This window comes from Salmo trutta, chromosome 13 (genome assembly GCF_901001165.1).
Source record: "Salmo trutta chromosome 13, fSalTru1.1, whole genome shotgun sequence".
Lineage (NCBI taxonomy): Eukaryota > Metazoa > Chordata > Actinopteri > Salmoniformes > Salmonidae > Salmo > Salmo trutta.
Window position 1 is genome coordinate 69,126,352 of NC_042969.1, and position 18,912 is coordinate 69,145,263.

Below are 18,912 nucleotides of genomic sequence, written 5' to 3' on the forward strand. Positions count from 1 at the left end.
CGGAGGACCTGAGCCCTAGGACCATGCCTCAGGACTACCTGGCATGATGACTCCTTGCTGTCCCCAGTCCACCTGGCCATGCTGCTGCTCCAGTTTCAACTGTTCTGCCTGCGGCTACGGAACCCTGACCTGTTTCACCGGACGTGCTTGTTGCACCCTCGACAATTACTATGATTATTATTATTTGACCATGCTGGTCATTTACGAACATTTTAACATCTTGACCATGTTCTGTTATAATATCCACCCGGCACAGCCAGAAGAGGACTGGCCACCCCTCATAGCCTGGTTCCTCTCTAGGTTTCTTCCTAGGTTTTTGGCCTTTCTCAGGAGTTTTTCCTAGGGAGTTTTTCCCAGCCACCGTGCTTCTTTCACATGCATTGCTTGCTGTTTGGGGTTTTAGGCTGGGTTTCTGTACAGCACTTTGAGATTTCAGCTGATGTACGAAGGGCTATATAAATAAATTTGATTTGATTTGATTTGATTTGATGTCTTTTCTTGCCAATGTGACATGCAATTATCATTGAAATAGAAACCAGGTGTGTGCTGAAAATTTCCACTGATGGCCTGAGGAAAAAACATTTGTGTTTTGTTTTTACATTTTATTTATGCACTTTCTTGCACTATGCTATATTCTTTGGGAACCATGATGTTTCAATAAACATCTCGATTTTGCATTCAAGCCTAAGTTTTGGATCTATTCTTTGTTTGACAAGGTGCAGGTCTCTATCTCGTCCAGTATTGTTACTTTGACTCCAATGCACCTGCAACAGACCCCTTTCAGTAGTAAGGACCTTAAAAGAGTGCAGATGGACTCTGATCAGATACATATAATCACACAGGTTTGGCTTATGCCCCTGTCTCACTGTGTTTTGGCAGTAGATTCCCAAAGCTGGGTCAACACATATAACTCAAACCACATGTGCATTCATGATAAGGACAGAAAAAGAAACCATCAACGGGGATAGGGATTGCAAAGGCACACTAAATAGCCTACTTCATTCAAACTGCACAGGGTCAGACAGATGTACAACAAAGGGGATGGGTGATGCCAAAGCCTGGCCAATGTACAGAGAAGCCATCAAAACAATGAGACAGTAATCGAGTGGCACTCTGTTGTTGTGGATCCAAGGAGAGTACCTACCAGGGGTGGAACCATGCACACTGTACAACACAAGTCCCTAGAATCATACTCCTTCCTCTATTCAATCATCCACAGTATTTGGGGGATTAACTTCAAGGTCATTTGTGTCTCTCTACCTTTGTTTTGCTTCCTTCCATTCAGTACCTTACAAAGCATAGAAAATAATCGTAGTGACCATCTTTGTTCAACACACATTCATAGAGTTTTTGACAGGTTTTGGTTTCCGTAACATTGCAAAACAGTGGAGGTAAATAAAAGAGTAAAAAAAGCAATGATGACCCACCCTGGGGATTGGTGGCACTTCTTCAGGCTGAGATACAGCTATCTGTCACCCTTCACAACCTGTCCAGACATGCCTTGGTAGGGGCAGTAAAATTGAAATATAATAGATATTAAACCTATCTTGTCTTAAAGTTATTATTATTCAGTATATTCAGTCATGTATCTCTATTTACTGTACGTTAACACCCAATTCATCCATATGCTAATTTGGGGAGGAGTTTCCGTACCATATGGGATGGTAACGCCAGTCCTCAGGGGCCTGATTGGTGTCACACTTTTGCCCCAGCCCCAGCTAACACACCTGACTCCAATAATCAACTAATCATGATGTTCAGTTTAGAATTAAATTAGTTTAATCAGCTGTGTTTGCTAGGGACTGGGGAACAGTGACAGCACTCTAGACCCCGAGGACTGGAATTGCCAATCTACAGAGCTAAGAGAGGATGTGGTGAGAAAAAGAAAAGTTTCATCAGAACTCTGATTACCATGTCAGTGCTACATCCTATGAATGTGGCTAAAGTTTCTCCTGTTGAGAAAAGCAAATGAGCTGCTCTCTGAATGGGGTCAGGACCATGGAACATGATGTGTCTCAGATGTCGTCATGGAGTCCGTAAAGCATCACAGAGTCTGGAGCACAGGAGGCTGCTGAGGGGAGGACGGCTCATCATAATGGCTGGAATGGAGTGCATTTAATAGTATCACACACGGAAACCATGTGTTTGACGTGTTCGATACCTTTCCATGTATTGCATTCCAGCCATTACTATGAGCCCATCCTCTCCAAATAAGGTGCCATCGGCCGCCTGTGTTATAGAGGGTTGATCTAGCGGTTTCTCTCCATACAGGGCACACAGCATGCTCTCTGTCAGAGAGCCAGGGGTGTGTATGTGGGTGTGTGGTTGTAGTGGGGGCTGGAAGCGCCGGTGTGTCTGCCTGTTGGAAGTGGTGTGGTTGGATGAGTCAGAGACACCACTAGGCCAAAATAAAGAGGTGTGGTTCTCTCTCAGTATTTCATGCCCTCATCCCACCGTCATGTCGTCAGCTGCGTGTCTCCATCGGCACCTGGCGCAGACTTTGGATTTCTCTTTTCTCACCCCATTCCTTCTTCCTTCCTTTTTCTCTGCACTCTTCCTGTCCTTTTGATTTGATAAATAAAAGCTCCACTCTGGGTTTTCTCACACCTCACCGCACACAGCGCTGTGCTCGCTCATTGCTTCCCATGACTTCAAAGTAGAACGAAAAGTGTGAAAATAAGTTATTTAGCCACGAGACATAAACAGAAATGTGTTCTGTCTCAGTTTTTTTGTTTTTGTTGTTTTTTTATTCAGTAGGGGGCAAGCATTTCTTATTTTCCCTTTTTAAGTATGCATTCATTAAAAGTTTTGGGATTTATATTATTGATTATTTTAATTACATCCTTTTACTACTTGCATTTCGTTGTTTAACGGAAGAGTTTGTGTCTTTGAAGGGGTGTGGGTGGGTTTTACACATCAATATAGCCAGGATGGACTTTCTTCTCCATCCTACACAGTTTGAAAGGCCTTGGTCTGGGCAGGGACCATGAGAGTGGGGGGAGTGGGCCCAGAGATCTGGTTCCTGGAGTTGATGTTGAATTTGGGAGTGCCAGGGGGCCCAGGGGTCTTGTTGGGGGGTACCACCGTTGTGTATGCTGGGGGGGACTGGGGGAAGTCAGGGGGCTGTCCGTTCTCCTTAAGGGCAGCTATGGCTGGGGGCCGAGGGCGGTGCCCGTGGGGGGCGGTGTTGTGCACCATGGACTGTGTTGAGGAGGCCCCGGAGCGGGAGCTGCCAGAGCGGGACGAGGACAGAGAGTTGGGCTTCACCAGCTTGGCCTTGGGAGCCTCTGCATCCTCCCTGCACAGATACACAAATCAAAAACAAACAAGAGCTACTTAGATTCGGCCAGTCATGACACCAAGCACGCACACAGAGACAAACAACAACTTAGACAAACTCTACGGCCTTTCTGAGGAGAGCCAGTGGAGAAAACGGTCTTACACAATCAGAGAAAAGGGTTTGGTGACGCTCCACTGCACTTGCTACATTATCATCTGGGTCTGACACAAGTGTCTAAATAAAAATAGTCTAACTCGTCTAGGTCTTAATCCACTACATTACACCGGCACCACCGTCCCCGACCCCACTTCAGAAAACTGCTCCATCCCATCCCACCGCTCAGTGGCTAAACATGACATGTAAAAAGGAAACACCTCCCCGTAGTCTACATTATTTACTACACAGTCATCCCCAACCAAGCTGCATTATTCATCTAAACACTGGCAAATAAGCAGCTACATAGCCTCCAAGCAGTGAATTGTTTTCTCTTCTGCTGTAATAAGCTGCGCCATTAGCAGCCTGGAGGCTCCAGTTTACTGTAAATCTTGCGCTTGGAGTCAAACACGGCCTCAATCCACACTTAGGCCCTGCTGCCTGCTTATGGCTGCTCTGGAGAGGAGAGAAGCTCTGGGCACGGGAGCAGAAAGGTGTGAAAAGGATGGCTCTCAGAAACCAATAAATACTACGCTTGACAATGAGAGATTTATTACAGACACACACGCAAGTGCACATACACATGCAGAGTAGTTGGTGCTTTGCTTCAGTATTTAATACGTTAGACAGAAAAAGAGTGAAAGAGGAACAGAAGATAAAGAGAGACAGGAAGAAGAAGAAAATGACTGACCTAATTTCGTTGGGAGTCTCCTCCTCCTCATACTTCTTCTTCTCCTTCTTGCGGAAGACGAGCCAGATGATTAGGATGATGAGGAGAACACCAAAGGAGACGCCCACCACAGCACCTGCCAGCACGCCCATCCCTCGAACATCTGTGGATCATCACATATTTTTGACCTCCGAAGGGCAGCGGAAAACTACCATACACGCACCTGTACATACAGTATCCACACTGTACTGTGCACACACGAAAATATTGATGCTTCTCACATAAACAATCCCTTTAAAAATAATGATTTAGTCCCGATAGGTAAATCCTATGAATTTGTGGATGATAGATTTTGCTGTATTATGTGTTCCCTACAAAGCTATGAATCTAACAAAATGCTATCAAACCATTTCTGTTGCTGTGTTAACTTATAAATCATGTCCCCAACATTTCTCCCTGTTGTGACCTTAAAATTCTTGTGCCTTTCTGAAATCTATTACTGTGACATTGAAACATTACTGTTTGAGCGAAGTCGATGACCAATGGCCACTGTTTTAACGATACAGAAACCAGTGTTGTGTTACTGAGGCGCAGGGGAGTGGAGCGAGGAAAAAACAATGTCCAGGTGCTGTTGGAAACTACAGTCATCCATCACCATCATAGCATGGTGTGGTGCGGAGCCGGAGAGCAGCTCTCTCTACTCACACTGCATGGTGACCTCGATGATGCAGTTCTCCTCGCCAACGTCATTGCTGGCAGTGCACTTGTAGACACCTGTACTGTCCTTCGTCAGGTTCCGCAGGGTGACGATCTCTGGATTCTTCAGATCTGTAGGGGAGATAGATAGACTGTGATTTAACAACCTGCTCAACTGAGGAAAGCTGAGAGGACCGGGGTCTGTGGTGCAGTTTGTACATGCATTTCCACTACAATGGTTTCAAGCACTTCTACAGTTAGCAAGACCTTGAAGAGCAATTTGATTAACAGCATGTAATAAATCCTTGCAGTGAAGTACTGTACTTCATATCAAAGTCTACTCAGCTCTGATCCTCTCCATTCTTTGATAATCTAGTAACAGATCAGCAGCAAGAAAAATGCATTGTGAGGCTGTATTGAGATGAAATTGTATTGATGAGTGTTGAGCCTAGTTAGACCTGACTCAGGTCTGTTTTGGGCTGACCCTTCCTGTCTGCAATAGCATGTCAGCTCTGACGTATCACACTCTGTGGGATGGAGTAAGAGGAGAGGAACTCGCAAATGTTGATCTTGGCCTCTGAGAGATTGGGTGTACTCAGACTCAGAGTGGCTCTGGTGATTGAAAACCACCGGGCTCGTAGACCCTGGGGGAATTTAGGGGGAGTTGAAAGAGTTTGTCTGAGAGAACGATGGAGATTTACGTGGCTAAGAGTCCCTTAGACATCCCTGTCATGACAGCCACGCGATATTACCGTTCACCACCACCCATAAATAATGGGCCACGACGGTGCGTTTTATCGCCCAATGAAAACGAATTAGACTGAACAGATGTTGTATCACGGAGGTCATTAATTCCTAGGCTTTTGGCATGGGCACGTGTCATCACTAATGCGAGTTGAGTGGGGAGAATAGGTGGTAAAACTGAAATGCAATGAAAGTGTGATTTGTGCCTCAAGGGGTAGATGCGCCTAGGATAGGAATCATCAACTAGATTCAGCCACGGGCTGATTTTCTTCTTGAGTGGATGGTCACGGGGTAATAATTAGTAATAATTTGTAGAATGCATAAATGCATAAAATATAATATTTTCAAACCTTGCTTACATTTGAATACAATCACATATATCTCTCTACTTTGCGTGGGAGTACTTTTGAACAGATTTTCAAAATTAAAATCATTCAGAGCTGATTTGCTGGTGATTTTACAGTCTCTTATTTCCAAATAAAATCACCCGCGGGACAAATTAGGCTGCCAGTTGGGGAACACTGGCTGAATTGCCGCTATCGGGAAGTTGTTGTGCTATAATGAATCTCCATTACATTTTGGTGTTTCGGAAGCAGACTGGAATTTAAGTGTTTGGGGATAAAAATGTATTCTGGGAAATACTATAATCAAAATATCATATACTATGTAATGTCCTCCTTAGGGGACCCGTGTTTCACATACACATGGATGAAGTGGGGTGCAGCATGTGTACTTGTGGACAATCTACTTACCTCTCAGTGCCAGTAAGGGGAGGTTCCCAACACTCTTTCCCTTATCCAGCACCCTCTCCCAATTGTATTTGATAGGGTCTGAGCCGTCACTGGATTTGCAGCTCAGTTTAACATCACTGCCCTCCAGCAGCCTGCCGTCCATCCAGCATCGTGGCTTAGAGGGCTTCACTGTAAAAACAACAAAATAGTAGTTATAAAACACTACAAATAACACTATAATACTGTAGCAGTAATACTTAAAGATTCTTGAGTGTAACAGTAGCCTGTTTATTTCTCATGGAAGTCAATGCTGGGATTAAGAGTTGTGTTAAAGGCCCCAAACCTAGATCAATAAGTGACTGTGAGTTGGTTTTGAAAGCCTGCAGACAGAGACAGGTCAGGAGAGAGTGCTGTGCTCCTGAGTTCCTGTGGCCTGGGGGTCACTAGATGGCCAGCCCTTCTCTAGCTCTATGGCTGCTTCACAGCAGCTGCTCCAGTCCTCCTTATATCTCTCCCTCCCTCCAACCCTCCACCCCTTCCTCCTTCCATCCGTCCATCCCTCAACCCATCCCTCCAACCCTCCACCCCTTCCTCCTTCCATCCGTCCATCCCTCCCCTCCCCTCCATCCCTTCCCTCCCAGTCTAACCGGCATGGTGAACATGCTGCTCCCACGCTCAGTAAGATGTATAATGAAGGGGCTGAGGAGAGTGCCGGGGATCTGCAGTACATCTCACAGCTCTGTCAGGGTCAGTTAGACCAATCTATCAGCAACCGGAGCAGCCAGAGAGAGGACACACACACACACTGACACAGGGGCCCAGACCCAGCCAGCCACCAGCTCCTCTGCCAACCCATTATCTTAATGTCGGGACTGCAAGAGAAAAATGCAAATGTTCATCTCTCAAAATCAAAAGTGTCACTGCAAAGCTGAGGGCAATTAGTAAAAATCTAGATGCTAACTCAATGAAATGTCTTTATGGAGGAGAGGGAGAAAAGAGAGAAAGGATTAGGAGACTGTTCCGTTAAAGTACCAATAACCACCGGTTTAACTAATCTCCCATGATGTTTTAATAAATTGCATGGGAGAATGAGCTCACTTCTCCCGTTGGACTACTTTGTGGTATTGCTGCTCCCCACTTGCCTGTCTGTCCTTCAAAGCTGTTTGTCTATTCAACGATATGCAGAGACACATTTACCACAGAGCCAGTGAAAACTAAGCCATTTAATACAGATCCACCAAACCTCTGTGTATTGGGGCAATGAAAAAACTAAACAGAACAGATAATAAAACAACAATGTGGTCTTTGCCCCTCTAAAGCAGCCCAACTGGCTTTGTCATCATAGTTATGAAAGCTGAATGACGGCTCAGAACTCTGTATGGTGTTTAATAATTATAAACAGATATAACAAATATTAAATCATCATAAAGAGCTTGTCTGTAGTATATTTGATGACAGAAAATGTGTTTTCATATCATGGTAGCAAAATCATTTCCTAATGTTTAACAACTAAATTCTGCATCATCTGTTTCAAGCTGACAAGAGGTCAATCCACAACGTCAGCCATATTTCGACATATATTACATTATTATTCCTATGTGCCTCAACAGCCATACATCTCAGAGACCCTCGCAAAGGAGAAACAAGGCCAAACAAAAAAATCTAAATCGAATCACTCCATCTGAATCAAATTGAATCATTAGATCAGTCAGCATGTGAGAGGAAATGTGCCCGGGCTAATTCCCTATTGATCAGCGTGTGTGAGAGACAGAGCTGTAGAGCAGACTCACCCAGCACTATGAGGTTAACCTGGCTCCAGTGGTACTTTCCCCCCATCTTGACCTTGCAGTAGTACTCCCCAGAGTCGGTCAGCTGTAGGTCACTGAGGAGCAGGGAGGCGTCTCCTTTCAGGTAGTCCCCGGCGAAAGACAGACGACTGGTCCCGCTGGTCACCTCGTTGGTGTACACCTGACCCCCGAAAAACGTGATGATCTGGGTTGGGGAGAGAGACAATGAGACACACAGAGAGCTGTATGCTGAGAGATATGTAAAGACATCAGCTCTGTATGTGGATTTAGACATACATGGACACTGCTTGCTCATAAAGACACATACACGTACAGTATAGACATGTACCCTCTATTTGTCTTTTTCTCTCTCTACCTTGTAAAAAAACACACACACACACACACACACACACACACACACACACACACACACACACACACACAGCAACAACAGCATCAAACACAGCTGTCACAGCAGCCTATTACTCAGGGCAAGTGAGAGCCTGCAGATGGGGACTGCTAAACGCTGGTGCCACAACACATCAGTGCCATCGGAGCTGGGTTTACCTGCTGCGCTCGCAGGTGACGTCTGCCCATTTACACACACACACACACACACACACACACACACACACACACACACACACACACACACACACACACACACTGAGCCCTGCCACAGGCACTCTGTGACGACCCTGGCACCTGCGCTATGAGGTTCAAGTTACTGTGCATTTACCTATGGGCACACTCCTGCTGTGTTCATCCATTTTGGATGTGGATTGTACAGTATTTGCAGGTGTGTATGTGTTTGTGCTTTTGGCTCTGCACATATGTTTATGAGAGGCGGAACGAGTGGTCTGTCTAATGTGCAATTAAATTGAATACAGCATCCAACATCACAGAGTTCTCAATTTTCCCCTTGTCTGTGGATGGCCTCAGGATGGGCCTATTAGTAGCACCATTAGCATTAGCATATGCATCCCCAGGTCAGCGCCAGTGAACCCTGCCCTTGCTCGGGATTTCTCTCCCCTCTGTGCTCCTGACACATGTAGCCTGTACACTCGGCAACAGAGGCTAAATGTTGACAAGCTGCTCTTTTCCATTTCAACACGACTTTCCAGCAGAAATAAAATAATGATTTATTAATTCCGCTACAGGCACAGTCTCGTTTCTAATAAAATGTTCAGACGTTTCATTTTAATTAATGGTGCCTTCAATGATATGTCCTCGTTAAATATTCAATGCAATATGCCAGCCCCTTCAGAGGTATCAAAGATATTTGTTTTCCCCTTTCTTCCCTTCTCTCCCTCCTCCCTTCTCTCCCTCCTCCCTTCTCTCCCTCCTCCCTTCTCTCCCTCCTCTCCCTCCTCCCTTTTCTTGTGGAACCAAATCTCTCATTGCTAATCAACAGATCAGTGTGTAAATGAATGACTTTCAAAGAAATTAGAAATGTCTTTCATCTGATAAGGCCTGTTGAGATTTCACGGTATTACTGTTATCAGATAGTACATTTCATGAAGAAAAAACTGTAACAAATCCAAACAGAAACTGATACTTTAAAATCTTTTGAGAGCTAGAAGACAAGTCATTACATTACAAGTGTTTTTAGACTCGGGTAGATGATAAAAGGTGGGTGATAGGATAGATACATTTTTATTATATTAAGAGCTGGCAGTATTGATGTTGTCTAATTCATATTGCAGGGACTGGAATGTCTAGGTATACTATTTTCACAGCTGTTGTGATGTACAGGCTTTATTTAGTAACTGTGTCTCAGGAGGACTTTCAGCAACAGTCATTTGTTTACTATTGTATCTCAATCAATATCGTTTCACTTCAGGGAATCTGAAAAAGCCTACAGTATATTCGGAATGTATACAGACCCCTTCACTTTTTCCACATTTTGTTACATTACAGCCTTATTCTAAAATGTATAAAATAAAACACTTTCCTCATCAATCTACAAACAATACCCCATAATGATAAAGCAACAACAGTTTTTTTTAAATGTTAGCAAATTTATAAACATTTAATAAAAAAAACATAATTACTTAAGTATTCAGACCCTTTGCTATGAGCCTCAAAATTGAGCTCAGGTCCATCCTGTTTCCACTGATCGTCCTTGAGATGTTTCTACAACTTGACTGGAGTCCACCTGAGTTAAATTAAATTGATTGGACATGATTTGGAAAGGCACACACCTGTCTATATAAGGCCCCACAGTTGACAGTGCATGTCAGAGCAAAAATCAAGCCATGAGGTTGAAGGAATTGTCCGTAGAGCTCCGAGACAGGATTGTTTCGAGGCACAGATCTGGGGAAGGGTACCAAAAAATCTCAGACCATGAGAAACAAGATTCTCTGGTCTGATGAAACCAAGATTGAACTCTTTGGCCTGAATGCCAAGCGTCACGTCTGGAGGAAACCAGGCACCGCTCATCCCCTGGCCCATACCATCCCTACGGTGAAGCATGGTGGTGGCAGCATCATACTGTGGGGATGTTTTTCAGCGGCAGGGACTGGGAGACTAGTCAGGATGGAGTGAAAGATGAACGGAGCAAAGTACAGAGAGATCCTTGATGAAAACATGCTCTAGAGCACTAAGGACCTCATACTGGGGTGAAGGTTCACCTTCCAACAGTATAACGACCCTAATCACACAGCTAAGACAACGCAGGAGTGGCTTCGGGACAAGTCTCGGAATGTCCTTGAGCAGCCTAGCCAGAGCCTGGACTTGAACCCGATCGAACATCTCTGGAGAGACCTGAAAATACTTGTGCAGCAACGCTCCCCATCCATCCTGACAGAGCTTGAGAGGATCTGCTGAGAATAATAGGAGAAACTTCCCAAATACAGGTGTGCCAAGCTTACAGTGTCATACCCAAGAAGAATTGAGGCTGTAATCGCTGCCAAAGGTGCTTCAACAAAGTACTGAGTAAAGGGTCTAAACACTTATGTAAATGTAATATTAATTTTTTACATTTTTTACATTTCTAAAAACCTTTTTTTCGCTTTGTCATTATGAGTTATTGTGTGTAGATTGATGAGGCAAAAAAAACAGATTTAATCCATTTTAGAATAAGGCTGTAACATAACAAACTGTGCGAGAGTAAGAGTAAACTGTAGGAAGTAGAAAAGGGCTGAGATGGGAAGGAAACAAATTGGAGGGACATTGTGTTGTATTAGTGTGCCTTTGTAAAAGCTATTAAAATAAATCAGATTGGTTGCAACAAAGAGATTGAGGGGGAGGTATAGAAAAGGAGAGAGAAGAGAGAGAGAAAGAAGGAAAGAAAGAGAGAAAATGATAATGAAAGAGGCGAGAGAGAGAGAGAGAGAGAGAGAGAGAGAGAGAGAGAGAGCAGCTTCCTCACCACTCTCTGCTTGGAGTTGGGCTTCTGCAGTAGCCACTCGATGTCGAGCAACTGCACATTGGATTGCCAGAACTGATGGTGGCACGGCAGGGTGGCGTTGTCTCCGACGACTCTCTTCATTTCTGTCTGGGCGCCGGCCGTCAGCAGGCTCAGTAGCACTGGAGAGAGAGAGAGAGAGAGAGAGAGAGAGAGAGAGAGAGAGAGAGAGAGAGAGAGAGAGAGAGAGAGAGAGAGAGAGAGAGAGAGAACAAAGACACTGTCAGACAATTAGAACCAGATACACCACCAGACAGCAGCCATCAGAATTGCTAGGACATAACACATAAAAGAAACAGAATCAAACAAACTAAACCATCTAAACCACAATGAGACAAAGACTATAACTAGAGTCAATTTCTCCCAAGCCCACCTAGCTGTCAGGTTGTTTGCTGTACGACAGGGTCTGAGTTGCACAAGGCTCCGTCAGCTGTGTACGTGGGTCTTGTGGCTCGGACCCTGGCCAGTGGCCAGACTGTCAGGGCCTGCTATGCAGCGGGGGTCGCTGGGCTAATTTATTGGAGGATGCTGGACAGCCCCGCTGGGTTGAGGGGAATTAGACCGAGGCGTCAGGGGGATTTGAAGAGGGATGGAGCTCATGGGGGCCGTTGGGTGACCAAGGGGACATACGACTCCCTTCCACTGGTAGACCCAGCAAAGGGAAAACAATGCACATGCTTCACAGCCCCATGACGCCTCTGGCTTACTCGCTCAAATGCGATAGATATTTTTGGTGCTTCAGCATTAACCTAACCTGCATATTTCATTTATCCACTGCAGAGAGCCGGCTAAGAGCCTGGCTTCAAAGTGCACTAAATAAAGTTATCAAACGCTTGTTCGGCTGCAGTATGTCCTGGTCATGTAAATATACTCCTTTTTATTACTCAGTTGTGTGTCGCTGATTAGGTGCTGAGTGGTTCAATAAATCACTAAATATACAATGTGGTATACATACTTACACAAACACTTTATTTCCTGTGGGCTAGCCCTGAGTATATCGGGGCTTGAGAGATTAAACAGACTGCGACTCATTGAAAGAATGCCTTTGTGCCCTATCACCCTCGAACACATGTTGTCAATGTTCAGTGGATCACCATATGTGGTTAATGCATGGTTAAGGCACCTTTCTTCTTATTCAGTGGCCACCCTCTCAGGAACAGCACACGTAAGAGCTGTCAGAGTCAATGAGAATGGTCGCTCGTCTGCCTCATAAAATAGGTGACTTGGTGTAGGGATGTGGTAAAGAGGGCGACATCTTAAAAGTTCTGTCACTTTTACCCTGCCTTCATGTACATATCTACCTGAAATACCTGGTACCTCTACACATTGATCTGATACTGGTACTCCCTGTATGTAGCTCCATATTGATCTGATACTGGTACTCCCTGTATGTAGTTCCACATTGATCTGATACTGGTACTCCCTGTATGTAGCTCCACATTGATCTGATACTGGTACTCCCTGTATGTAGCTCCACATTGATCTGATACTGGTACTCCCTGTATGTAGCTCCATATTGATCTGATACTGGTACTCCCTGTATGTAGCTCCACATTGATCTGATACTGGTACTCCCTGTATGTAGCTCCACATTGATCTGATACTGGTACTCCCTGTATATAGCTCCACATTGATCTGATACTGGTACTCCCGGTATGTAGCTCCACATTGATCTGATACTGGTACTCCCGGTATGTAGCTCCACATTGATCTGATACTGGTACTCCCTGTATATAGCTCCACATTGATCTGATACTGGTACTCCCTGTATGTAGCTCCACATTGATCTGATACTGGTACTCCCGGTATGTAGCTCCACATTGATCTGATACTGGTACTCCCTGTATGTAGCTCCATTCTCGTGTATTTTACTTCTCGTGCTTCTATTTAAATTTGGTATTATTATTTTTATTATTATTATTTCTGCATCGTTGGGAAACGCTCGTAAGAAAGCATTTCATGGTAAAGTTGTATTCGACAACTATGGCAAAAATATTTTATTTGGTACAGGGAGGGAGGTATCATACCTGCAAACCCGTCATTCAGAAGCGGTTGAATGACTCATAGTGATGACATCATTACTCTGTGAACTTTGTGTGCAGCTCTTTAAGTTGATTTGACTTTCACATTTCCCTGACGCAATAACCCTGGGCTCCACACCAGTCACTCACATACATCTGAGTCACCATGGTGACCCAACCCCAGATGCCCTCTCTGACTGGCACCCAGCACCACAGGAAAGGAGGCCATATTACAGTACAGCAGGGCCCTCAGTCCGCTCAATACAGCCCTGGTGACAGGACACATTACTGAGGTCCTCCTACTGCTCTCGCTCTCCCCTGCTCTGCTCAAATCATTACTCATCAGAAAAAATGGCCAGCTATTTCAAGCCAAGGAGCTCCCAACTCCCCTGAAGGTATCCCCGTTCATGACTTTTTAATGCAGCATTTGCAGAGCCATTCATCTTGTGGGCACCCCGCAGATATTACTTTGGATGGAAGTCATGGAGGGGAGCCTAGGAGAGAACGATCCAGCCAGCACAGAGGACGATGGGTATAGCTCATAATCACTTTAAGGAGGAAGGAGGAGGTTCGCTGGAGTGTGTGTCTGTGAGTGAGTGAGTGAGTGAGTGAGTGAGTGAGTGAGTGAGTGAGTGAGTGAGCGTTGAGTGTTAGGGCCCGGTGATGGTCCGTTGGGAGCCCAGGGCCCGCTGCTGGCCGAGGTCTGTTCAAGCCGTGCTGTCTAGTCAGTGCCCTCACACTTGTCACCACGGGACTGAACCCCCTGCTCTGTGTGCTGGGCCTGATAACAGCTAGTAGGCTCACCTCTCCTCTCCACATCCTGCCCTACTTCCTCCCTTCGCCAGGGGACTCACAGGCTGGGGAGTCGGGGAGAGAGAGAGTTTTGCATGGGAGCGATACGAGTAAGACCAATTATCTAAGGCGGTATATGGAAGTTTGTGTGTTGTATGTGCAATTAACTGTGCTGTATATCGCCCACTCCTTCAGCCAACTCTCAACGACCTTCCAACAAGCACACTGAGCCAATACAGACTGTATATGTTTGGAATTAGGCTTCACTTTATCATCTGTCAATAGGTTTACCATATATGAAATTATCTCAATTTCAGCCAACAACATGACAAACAATTCAATGCCTTTGTAGTGACACTACAATCAACTTTTACATCCTCAGTTTATGGTCTAGGAGAGGGGATTTTGTGCTGTGGAATAGATAATATTGGGGTCCAAAATAAGTCTACCTTGAAGTCGATTTGTACTCAAATTTTTTGGATTGGCTTCATTCACCGTGTGCACAGCTGTGGCGGTTTGGAGCAATAGAAACCATAATTTGTGAGATGCCCAGTATGCGGCATACCAGGGTGTCACAGCATACTATGGTGACTCTGTATAGGAACCTCAGGTAGTCTTTAGTTTATGTCCTTGGCATTCAATGGTCTAATATAGTGGGATATTTCAGCTAACTTTAGTTTAGTTTGTTACTTCGACCGTTTAAAAAAACAATCGCACATTAAACTTGAAAAAGCCATACATGCACATTAGTAAAATCATGGAGGATAACGCACAATAAAGTCTGGGACTTATTTCCATTGTGGTCCTCTTGAGACAAGATGGCTAGGCAAGATCGAACACAGTTAAACACAGTATGGCAGTGAGATAATAAAACATAAAACCAAAGAAGAAGAAGAACGTCTATCTCATCACTGCAGTGACATCGTAGTGTACATTCATATGGGCACAGAAGACATCAAACAGTTTGCTACTTTATTTTTAGGCAACTCATTCTACTCTGAGGCTCCAGTATACAAGTAAGTACCTTTCCTAGCATTACTTCTGAACCTGTATAAGCACACATTAGCAACACCTGATCTGGTGCTGTGGTTGTGTGCATCCCTAACATGCAGAAAGTATTCAGTCAGATATCTGGACGCAGAACCATAAATTCAAGTGTAAACCAGACACAGTTTAATCTGGGACACCCTAGCCTCAACAGGCAGCCAGCTGAGTTCCTGAAAGCAGCTCCTGCCTATGTGAGTACGTGGACTCACCTTCAATACTACCCTGATCAGCTTATTCTGGGCTATCTGGAGCGTCCCATTCAGAATCTTAGATAAGCTCCCAAACCAGGAAGTACTAGCGTAGTCAAAATTGCATTGAATTAGGGCAGTGGCTAGCACGCTCATGGAGTCCTTATCAAGCAACTTGGACTTTTTAGCCAAAAATGTGGCCCTGGAACTACACTTCCCTAGCATTTTAGTGGCCATGCTCACACCACCCAAGCTTCCGTCAATGATGCATCCCATGTAGCAAACAGACATTTTAGTAGTCAGCACCTCACCCCCTAACTGCACTCTGATTTCAGAGGACCAACACAATAATTGCCTCAATTTTACCTAAGTGCAGAGATAGCTTATTATCTCCAAGCCATTTGCTAATGTTAGTAAGGTCTGTGCTAAGTATGCTCTCCAGAATAGTTCTATTTTATGAGACAGCAGAAGTGTAGAGTCACCTGCATAAAGGACAAGATGGCAAGCACAAGCATCTTTCATATAGTTTATGTATAGTAAAAACTGTAGTGGCCCAAGCACTTTCCCCTGCTGAATGCCACAACTTATTAGTTTCGCCTGAGTCAGTGAACCATTAACCTCTAACACTTGCTCCCTACCTAGCAAGTAGAACTTTACCCAGCCTAGAGGGATACTGATTAACACCAGTGCCTCCAGTTTGGAGATTAGGAGACAGTAATTAACTGTATCAAAGGTATCTGTAGGTCAAGCAGTACCATTCCACAAAGATTTCCCTCATCAATCTCTTTCCTGATGAAATCAGTCAAGTAAAGTAGACATGAATCAGTGGAGTGTTTTTCTAAACACTAGACATTAGACTTTGTTTGTTGACATATTAATACATTTGCTCATGTACAACTCTCTCCAGGATCTTTGATGTTATACTGAGGATAGATACAGGCCTATAATTCCTATGATCAGACTTTATCCCCTTCTCATAGAGAGGTATAACTTTAGCTTGTTTCCATGGGAAAGATGCATTGTTCAAGAGAGAGATTAACGATATGCGTAATATAAGGGGCAATTTCCTTAGCAGAATTTCTAAGAAACCTTGCAGGAATATTATCCAGGCCTGGGGCTTTGGAGCATTTAAGCTCTGCCAGCAAACTGGCTACTTTGGCTGTTGCTACCTTTGCAAAATAAAAAGAGTTTGGTTGAACCCCTAACTCGGCATAATACTTCTTTACTTGGTCATTTCCATACAAACTAGAACTGGTGGGCAGCTTGCTAACCAGCTTGATGACAACAGAAGTAAAAAAAACATACTATGAATACCGGAGACACAGTAAATAGTCTGAGACATTACCTACTGTCAGGCACAGCAAAATTGTCAAAACATCTTGCATCACGAGCAGACCTCGGTTCAAATACTATTTCAAATATCTCAAATACTTTCACATACAGTACATTCAAAGTAACCTTTCAGATATATTTTACTTGAAAAGACAAGTCCCACTGGGCACACACTGGTTGAATCAATGTTGTTTCCACGTCATTCAATGAAATTAAGGTTTCAAGGCTGGTCATTCAACTGAGACTGCTCTTCTCTGTGTCACGGAGGCTCTCCGCACTGCTAAAGCTAACTCTGTCTCCTCTGCTCTCATCCTTCTAGACCTATCTGCTGCCTTTGATACTGTGAACCATGAGATCCTCCTCTCCACCCTCTCCGAGTTGGGTATCTCCGGCGCGGCTCACTCTTGGATTGCGTCCTACCTGACAGGTCGCTCCTACCAGGTGGCATGGCGAGAATCCGTCTCCGCACCACGTGCTCTCACCACTGGTGTCCCCCAGGGCTCAGTTCTAGGCCCTCTCCTATTCTCGCTATACACCAAGTCACTTGGCTCTGTCATATCCTCACATGGTCTCTCCTATCATTGCTACGCAGACGACACACAATTCATCTTCTCCTTTCCCCCTTCTGATAACCAGGTAGCGAATCGCATCTCTGCATGTCTGGCAGACATATCAGTGTGGATGACGGATCACCACCTCAAGCTGAACCTCGGCAAGACGGAGCTGCTCTTCCTCCCGGGGAAGGACTGCCCGTTCCATGATCTCGCCATCACGGTTGACAACTCCCTTGTGTCCTCCTCCCAGAGTGCTAAGAACCTTGGCGTGATCCTGGACAACACCCTGTCGTTCTCCGCTAACATCAAGGCGGTGACCCGATCCTGTAGGTTCATGCTATACAACATTCGCAGAGTACGACCCTGCCTTACACAGGAAGCGGCGCAGGTCCTAATCCAGGCACTTGTCATCTCCCATCTGGATTACTGCAACTCCCTGTTGGTGAGGCTCCCTGCCTGTGCCATTAAACCCCTACAACTCATCCAGAACGCCACAGCCCGTCTGGTGTTCAACCTTCCCAAGTTCTCTCACGTCACCCCGCTCCTCCGCACACCCCATTGGCTTCCAGTTGAAGCTCGCATCTGCTACAAGACCATGGTGCTTGCCTACGGAGCTGTGAGGGGAACGGCACCTCCATACCTTCAGGCTCTGATCAGGCCCTACACCCAAACAAGGGCACTGCGTTCATCCACCTCTGGCCTGCTGGCCCCCCTACCTCTGCGGAAGCACAGTTCCCGCTCAGCCCAGTCAAAACTGTTCGCTGCTCTGGCACCCCAATGGTGGAACAAGCTCCCTCACGACGCCAGGACAGCGGAGTCAATCACCACCTTCCGTAGACACCTGAAACCCCACCTCTTTAAGGAATACCTGGGATAGGATATAGTAATCCTTCTAACCCCCCCCCAAAAAAAGATATAGATGTACTATTGTAAAGTGGTTGTTCCACTGGATATCTTAAGGTGAATGCACCAATTTGCAAGTCGGTCTGGATAAGAGCGTCTGCTAAATGATGTAAATGTAAATGTAAATGTAAACCAACGTGCAATAGATGTTGAATTGATGTCTGTGCCCAGTGGGGTGGTTGCATATTTTTATGTAGTTGGAAATACAATTGCAAAGTATGTTACAGTATTTTAAAATACTTATTTCAAATACTATTTTAACATTTCTGGATTAAATGCATGAGTGTATTTTGTCAGTGTATTTGAAATACAATTTGGTAGACTATTTATTTATTTTTACAAATAACCATTCAAATACTCAAATACAAGTACTTGTTTTGGGCTGTGTATTTGAAAATACTCAAATACACAAAAAAAGTATTTTAAATACCAGATACTCAAATACACATGTATTTTATCCCAGGTCTGATCACGAGGCCTCTATGTGTTCACGTCTTCTTGACATTCCATAGGGCCCTGGGAAATGGTATGTTAAGGAGGCCATCTTAGCTGAGAGCTGTGAGTCAAGGGGGTGTTTCGCGATAAGGTAACTATGTTAATAACTT

The 18,912-nt window shown here is 44.8% G+C and overlaps 1 protein-coding gene across 1 annotated transcript in view; it reads right to left on the minus strand.

Moving 5' to 3' along the window:
- Nucleotides 1-965: 965 nt before the first annotated feature.
- Nucleotides 966-18,912, minus strand: part of LOC115206439 (CXADR-like membrane protein) — an 84,503-nt gene continuing 66,556 nt past the window's right edge. The window contains exons 2-7 of the mRNA XM_029773446.1: nt 11,435-11,592; nt 8,065-8,266; nt 6,296-6,463; nt 4,809-4,931; nt 4,125-4,266; nt 966-3,298 (exon numbers count right to left, since the gene is read on the minus strand). Coding sequence (XP_029629306.1) covers nt 2,950-3,298; nt 4,125-4,266; nt 4,809-4,931; nt 6,296-6,463; nt 8,065-8,266; nt 11,435-11,592 — 1,142 coding nt within the window. The 3' untranslated portion in view covers nt 966-2,949. The remainder of the gene's footprint in view (nt 3,299-4,124; nt 4,267-4,808; nt 4,932-6,295; nt 6,464-8,064; nt 8,267-11,434; nt 11,593-18,912) is intronic.